Source organism: Sprattus sprattus (assembly GCF_963457725.1).
Source record: "Sprattus sprattus genome assembly, chromosome: 16".
Classification (NCBI taxonomy): Eukaryota; Metazoa; Chordata; class Actinopteri; order Clupeiformes; family Clupeidae; genus Sprattus; species Sprattus sprattus.
In genome coordinates, this window is record NC_137914.1 from 17,488,584 (window position 1) to 17,496,426 (window position 7,843).

General features: G+C 44.1%; 1 protein-coding gene across 1 annotated transcript in view; it reads left to right on the forward strand.

Annotated features, from left to right (window-relative positions):
* The first annotated feature begins 2,391 nt into the window (after positions 1-2,391).
* The window catches only part of vwa1 (von Willebrand factor A domain containing 1), a 7,907-nt gene continuing 2,455 nt past the window's right edge, over positions 2,392-7,843 (forward strand). The window contains exons 1-3 of the mRNA XM_080853820.1: positions 2,392-2,832; positions 6,019-6,588; positions 7,519-7,840. Of these exons, the coding sequence (XP_080709946.1) occupies positions 2,736-2,832; positions 6,019-6,588; positions 7,519-7,840 (989 nt within the window). The 5' untranslated portion in view covers positions 2,392-2,735. The remainder of the gene's footprint in view (positions 2,833-6,018; positions 6,589-7,518; positions 7,841-7,843) is intronic.

Consider the following 7,843-nt stretch of genomic DNA (forward strand, 5'->3'; position numbering starts at 1 on the left):
TCGCTTTGGCCCATGAAATGTGTGTATGGGGCGGGGGGGGGGGGGGGGGGGGGGGCAAAGTGTTTATCCATTTATATGAACTGAGATTTTGGTTTAAATTAAGTCTCTTAATCTGCACTCAACCTTCGATTGAGATTGAGATTGCCCTTCAGTTGTTTTTGCTCATCACCCTCTCCTTTTTAAGCCAAACAAAACAGCAGTTGGAATGCTTTCCCATCACCATCCTTAAACAAATAAAATCGCTTGTAATAAACAAACACAGCTAAACAAACTGCAAAAGCTCATTTTTATTAAAGATATAAGGCTGTTCCTCATCTCTTTAAACCAAAATAATGAAAATGGTTCAAGATGAATGATTATTATACAGTATCTATTTGCCTGTCAAAGAAATGTAAGTCAGTAAACAAACTTGATGACCACACTTTTAAATATTAGCATGAATGTTTGCCATGTTTTGCAATGTTTTACTTCATGTCCATTTTCAATTTGTGTAACAGGGATTTCAAGAAATTATTTTTGCCATTCCCTACATGGTTTTCCATTATGCCAAGGCAAAACGTAATTGGGCAAGGATATTCCCTGAGGTCCCTTCACCATTCCTCCCTACCCTTGCATGCCCATGAGCAAGCACAGCCAATTTGGAGCCAAAGGCCCTAAAAAGTGCTTAAATAAAATCAATTTATAACAATGGTGATTTTAAAACTGATATACCAGAGGTTGCATGCATGCAATCAACTCCTGTCGTGGAGTTTGCAAAAATATCTTCTGAACTAAATCAGATTAAGTTAGTGTGGAACAATCTGAAAGTGTTTTGTTATGGAGCTAATTGCACATTTTGGGCTCCATCTATATAGCCTGGTGACACCAGCCTACGTATTTCCGCCTGAATTGATTTCAAGAATGAAATGGAGTCACAGGCTGGTAATGGCCAGGCTACCATCTATAGCCGCCTTTTTAAAATGTTTTATGTACGTGATAGAGGAAGTAGGCCTACGCTGAACTTCTCATCCTCTTACAGATGTATTTTTTATTTCTACCAAACGTTTTCATCGCAATGCAATGAGATCACAAACCAAAGCGTAAAACAGAGCAAAAGAAAAGAAAATCCATTACACACACCACAGTACTTTTCACATTATACATGCTTTCATCAGCATTACACATACACACACACACACACACACACACACACACACTCCCGCTGTCTTCTGCACTTAAAAATGTCCAGGTGCAGAATGCAGAACGAAGACCAACTGATTTATTACTTTTCAGTGGCCTTTTCTCAGGAGGCAGAGCTGTCATGTGCAATGATGTGCACAAATGATGTCAGTCACAGAACAATCTGATGGGGTCTACGTGTCAGCACAAGTTAGCCCTGTGAGGCAGACTGCCACAACAGTCCCCCTCAGACAATGTAATACCTGGTGAATATTCTACCATAATGAGTTTCATGCGGTGTGCACCTGGAAAGAGAAAGGTAGAAACAGAACTCTGTTTTCACCCCATCAGTAATGGTAAAGACAACATGAATATGAATGACAATATTACAGGGGAATGGTTCATGGAGTATTGCCCAACAGTGGCTGAATTGTACAATAAATGTAGTATTACTCATGGTGGCCTCTGTTGTTAATGTCTATGTTTGCTAACTAGGTGTGTGGTCGGTTCTTGCTCAGCTCCCAACAACAATAGGTGCCTAGCTGACTCAGCAGTACCAGACATTTAAGGATCTGTCATCACTATTTCTTCCTGTGTGTACATGATGGTATGGATTAAGAACTTTCCCCAATGTCCAATCAATTTTAGTCCTGTCATCTTTTAAGTTAGGAACTCAGAACATAATTTATTTCAGTTTAATAGATTCATTCACTCTTTAAGACCCTCCAAATGTATTATTTACACCTCCTAAGAATATAGGCTGCTCTATTTTTAGTCAAAGAAGACACATGCACAGATCCTATTCATAGTCAGATGATTAAACCAAGACTACAGACTGAGAGATCATTTGCACCAAGTGCACATACAATGTATGTTCTTCAGTCATACGCAATGATCATTAGTCTGTCACGTTAACGGCAGGGATGCTTCCTTTTAATTGTACCAGATGGTTCCAGATGTCCTTTAACGACGTTGAGGTGATCGACTTTGGACGATAGCCGAAATTCTGTCTTACGGTAAAGTTCGCCTCATGTTTCCATGAATAAAGTGTATATGAAATAAGATAATGACAATGACCAACAACCTGGCACATGTCCATACTGGCGACGCCTGGCCACTGCCCTTTCTATACTAAGACGAGAGAGGAGGGAGTGAGCAAGAGTGAGAGAGAGAGAGAGAGAGAGAGAGAGAGAGAGAGAGAGAGAGAGAGAGAGAGAGAGAGAGGGAGGGAAGGAATGGGGTGCGATCAGTAGCTGGGGAGCGCATGAGAAGTTCTGTTGTTCGTTTGATTCAAAGCGTAGGAGGGAACTAGGACAATCAGCCCTAAACTTCAGAGAAGATTTCTTTTATGATAAAAAAAAAAAAAATCGGTTATCAGCAAAACACGAGTCTGGATCTCAAGGAGTCAATAAGAACTTAAAGACTGGACTTCCCAACCTTCATCCCTGACATTTCTGTTATGGTTTTAACATGATCATTGTGTGACGGGGAATACACAACTATGCTTTGAACAGGAGCGACGATTCAGGCAATGGAAATTTTGTCGTAGAGAGCTCTGTGGAAAATATTCTACTTCCATGAAACAAATGGCAATGGGTTTTCGGTTAATACTCAATCTGTTCTTGGTCAGCGTGTTCTTGTGTAGGACTAACGCCCAAACGGTACCTGATACAGGTGAGTCGCTTCAGGTCGGGAAGGAGGGAAGCGTGGTGGAGGGTTTAGTTGGTAAGATGCAAAATGCATCGATGTTATTTATTCTGCACGTTCCATTCATATACATTTGGTAATGATGAAAAAGCAATTAGATTGTTCAGATTTGTGTTAAGACTTTATTGAAAGACAACAGAGGAATAAAGGATAATAGAGTTTTGAAGTCAATAAAAAGGAGTTGAGTAAAGCCTCATCCAAATTATGTTTAACTTGTAAACATCTTTAAATATGATTTCTGTAAATAGTTTGGGTCTTGCTGATTGGTTACCTGTGTAATTTAACTATGTTGACGTGAGATTTATCATCTCTATTTCTGTAAGTGAAAAATAATCCTAAAATATGCCATGGTGCTTCTGAAACGGGTATGCTGGTGCCAAAAATGTACACATACCTGCTGTCGGCAAAGCAGGGCACTTTAAATATTTTGTATTTGGTGTGTGGTCTCTTATATATATGAATGATTCATAAGTGCTGGACACATATACAGTATAGGCACTTCAAAAACCTATGTGCAGGTGTGTACATATTTGTGTATGTCACACACACACACACACACACACACACACACACACACACACACACACACACACACACACTCAGAGAGAGAGAGAGAGAGAGAGAGAGAGAGAGAGAGTGAGAAAGACGGAGATAGAACTAAACAACACTGAGGCACATGGAGCGTGACTGTCCTACTTTGTAAAATCTCTGGGAGACACCCTGTCACACAGTACACAGTTGCGCCTTAAGGCTCCTCTCCAAACTTCGAAAAGTGTACAGTTCTCTGTCTGCTATTTATCATTATCAAATTATCTTTCTTGGATCTGATCCAGACAAGTAACTATAGATCTACTCCCTGCAGCATGTGCTATTAACTGTGAGCCGTGTCAAGCTCTTGAGAACGTATACGCAAAGTTCAGTAATACCTGAAGGGCCACTCTGCATGACTAGCTGTAGATCACAGCCCCCAGGGTACAAAGTTCATCCAGGCAGAGAGGCGTTTGAAAGGTTAAGGACAGAAAGTATGTGTAACTGGGTTTTTGCTTTGCAAACAAAAGGTTATGAAGGCCATAAAATAGGAGAATATTTCTCAAGGATTCGGTTGCCTGCACAAAATCAAACGAAACAGTCCGATAAAGGTAGATAACTTGACTATCAAGAAAGTCTTATGTGGACCCAGCAAGCCACAACAGAGGGGCTTATAGTAAGGTGTTTGCTTTTTAAAGTTCCTCTGGAGTTCATGTTAAAAAAACCCGCATTAATGGCAAGATTGCTGAATTGTATTTCTTTCATGCCCTGCAACACTGGTAATTCGTGCCGATTGTCATTAGGGTATTATAAATCTAATTTAACTTGAATCACAGTATACTTTTGGAAAGATTTGAAGTTGGGTCATAAACAAAATGGTGGTTAATCAAAACCAAATAATGTTCCTTGAATTTTGTATGCATCTTGTGAACCAAAATCCCAAACCAGATCAAAGTAATTAAGTTGGTAAATAACAGGCCTACAATTACTAACACATTGCCATTGAAACATCTGAAAACACTTGAAGAAAGGCAGTGTCTTGTGCTTCTTCAGTTCTAAATGCAGTACAGTGTGAGGCAAACTGATCAATGAAGGTGTTTGGAAACAGACTAAAATAAGGCCCCTGGGTCCCTAGGAAATGCCCACTCTGCAAAGAATACTGGCATTTGGCCAGGTTTTACATAACCCCAGCCACCAACTCTCTCTTTACTCTGTCTCATTCTATCCCTCTCCATCATTCATTTTATGTCTGTGTTACTACTGGAATCGCAACTGGACTAGTAAAAGCATTCCACCTCTTCTTGCAATGAACTGCCAAAAGTCACCTCCCTTCTCTCGCTCTTTCTCTGTCTCTCTCACTCCCTCTCCTTCTTCACTGCTCTTTCCTTCCCCCTCCTCCACACACCATTAATATCCAGTAGTCCCTGCCGTTCCTCCACTCCTAATTCCTTTCACCATCTGTTTGTGTTTATTTTCACCTCTAATGTAGAGGTCGATTCCTGCCAGCAAAGCCATAAGTCTGACGAAACTCACTACTGACTCTCCACTATCTGTATAAATATTTGACTTAATCTTTCACCCATCTCAGTGCACCCTCTAAATCTAACACTTTCCTCATCTTTCTTTTTGGTGTCTGTCAGCCCGCCTCTGGTCCTTCTCAAATAATCTGTTTCTCACTCATTTCCCTTTTCATGGCTGCTGCTTTCCTTCTCATAGCCCCTGGTTTTTCCCTCCTCTGCCGCCCACCCCATAAAAGTTTAATGATTTTGTGACAGTTTTGTTCCAAGGAGGTAGAGGGTGAGAGTGAAGGAATCTGGCTGCTGCAGGGAGCCTATGTGCATCAGATTCTGGTGTTTGTGGAAATGTGTGTGTGTGTGCATGTGTGTGTGTGTGTGTGTGTGTGTGTGTGTGTGGCATGCATGTGTGGAAGGGAGGAGGACACTGGAAAATAAGGAGGGAGGGAGAGCAGGTCTGAAGAAGCTGGAGAATATCCAGAATAAAAGCATCGTAGTTATATCCAATTTTTTTTAATTTTCCCCTCCATATGTAGAGTGCGTTTTTGGATATTTAGTCTTGTTCATATGTTTTTTTACACAGTGCAAGCCATGTGTATATTATACACAACATTCCTGTCAGTTAATGATCCGAGGCCTTGAATTACACATAAGGTGCAAACCACCTTTAAAAGACTTTCCTAACAATATTTTACCACGATAAAGAAGCCTTTCTTGCCCTACTTGTTAAATGCAGTGTGCTTGTTGTAGGCAGACACCATATTGTGTCATCACTTCCCATCATTATCTCTCCTCTCCACACACTTCTCTCAACACCCACTCCTCTCCTCTGTCTGCACCCTCAGTGGGTGATGCTTGAAAGATCCTATGAAAATATTATTACCTACATACTTTCCACATTCTGCACTAGTTATTTAGTTTTATTGAAACCTTTATGCTGTTTTATTGTGGAGTAGTTGTTGTTGGTTGTTTAGTGCTTTTCATGTTCATACAGTTAACAGATTGTATTATATAATATATATATTATGCAATGGGCAGTTACCCTCCATTGGTGTGCAACTGGTTACTTAACTTCGGTCCATTTTGTTCTTCTATTCGCCTCTTTCTGTAGTGCTGAACTGTTGCGAGGGAGATGTCTTGGTCTTGCTGGATGCGTCTGGAAGCATTGCATCCTATGAGTTTTCCCACATGGTGAGTTTCCTGGCCGAGCTGCTGCAGCCCTTCACTCTGGGCCCGGATGAGGTGCGGTTTGCGCTGCTGCTTGTTGGCACCGAGCCTCGCCTGGAGTTCGGCTTCGAGACCCACCGTTCTCAGCAGGCCCTGCAGGCGGCCCTTCGCCAGATCAAGCAGCTCCGCGGAGACACCAACACCGAGAAGGCTCTGGAGATGGCCCGTGACAGAGTGCTGCCACCAGGGGTGGCGGGCGGGACCGGGACCGGGACCAGGCCCAACCTGCCCAGGGTTCTGCTGTGGCTGACGGACGGCGTGGACCCGGGGCCGGTGAGGGAGCCGATGAAGGAGCTGCGTGATGAGGGTGTGGATGTGCTCGTGGTCTCCACGGGGCACGGGAACTTCCAGGTGCTACGTCAGGTGGTGTCCCCGCCTGTGGAAGACCACCTGTACTTTGTGGACATCGATGACATTAGCATCATAACTGAGGACGTGAGGAATGCCATCATCGGTAAGTTCCTAAGCCTGTGGCCCTGCAGTGGGGTGAGAGGTAGTAGTGTGCAGAGAAAGCCTATGATGTGTTTCTATGATGTTCCTGTTCTGCACTGCCACACTGAACTGAGTCTCTGAAAAGTAGGCCACTGTGCTTCTCCGCTGTGACACTAACGCTTGAAGACAGCGAGACACGGAGACACAGAGACACAGAGACATGGAGACACAGAGTCACAGAGACGCAAGGGGAGGCAAGGACAGAGTACGGCCCTGAAATCAGAGAAAGCAGGGGGTTACTAATATAGAAATTATTCAATCAGCCCCTCTACCTTCGCCCCCACTCTCAGACCCCCACCCACCCCTGCCCCCCGGTGTGCCAGACTGGTGTATTTATAGAGTCATTTCTCCTTCTGGAGATTGGATAACAACCAGGCTCGCACACATAAACACTTCCAAAGACCTGTGTCCTATGTGCTGGGCAACATGCATAGTAAATTGTGTTCATGCACAATTATTTTTAGTTAAGGTATATGTGGCACTGACCTCCTAGCAATGGCCAGAGCTACTTCTTCTTCAGTGACAGTGAAACCCCTCAAGAGACGGTAATTCATCACTAAAGCATCCTCTGACAGTCTTGTCTATTTTGAGATGGGGCGTATGGCATGGTGGTCTGAGTGCACTGCGGTCCTTGTGTCTGGCTAAATTTCCTCTCTCTCTCTCTCTCTCTCTCTCTCTCTCTCTCTCTCTCTCTCTCTCATCTCTCTCTCTCTCTCTCTCTCTCTCTCTCTCTCTCTCTCTCTCTCTCTCTCTCTCTCTCTCTCTCTCTCTCTCTCTCTCTCTCTCTCTCTCTCTCTCTCTCTCTCTCTCTCTCTCTCTCATATCCCTCTCTTCCCTCCCTCCCCTCCCCCCTCACTCTCTTTCTGCTTGTTTGTGGCCACCCCCGTCTCAGAGATAATTAGGGCAGAGCGGCTGCAGGTGCGAGATGTGTCGTCCCGTAGCGCCAGTCTGCACTGGAGGCCCGTTCTGGCAGGCTCGGGCTACTACGACATCACATTTGGACCCATTCCATCTGGAACAGAGACCAGCCCCGGCGGAGGTCCCGGCACAAGCCCCGGAACCAGCCCCGGCCACTACCAGCGGATCACCCGGCCCGGGGACGCCACCAACGCCCAGCTCACGGGCCTCAGGCCAGGGACCAAGTACAAGGTCACCCTGAGACCGGAATCCAACCTGAACCTCCTCAAGACACTCACCACTGAATTCACCACTCAGCC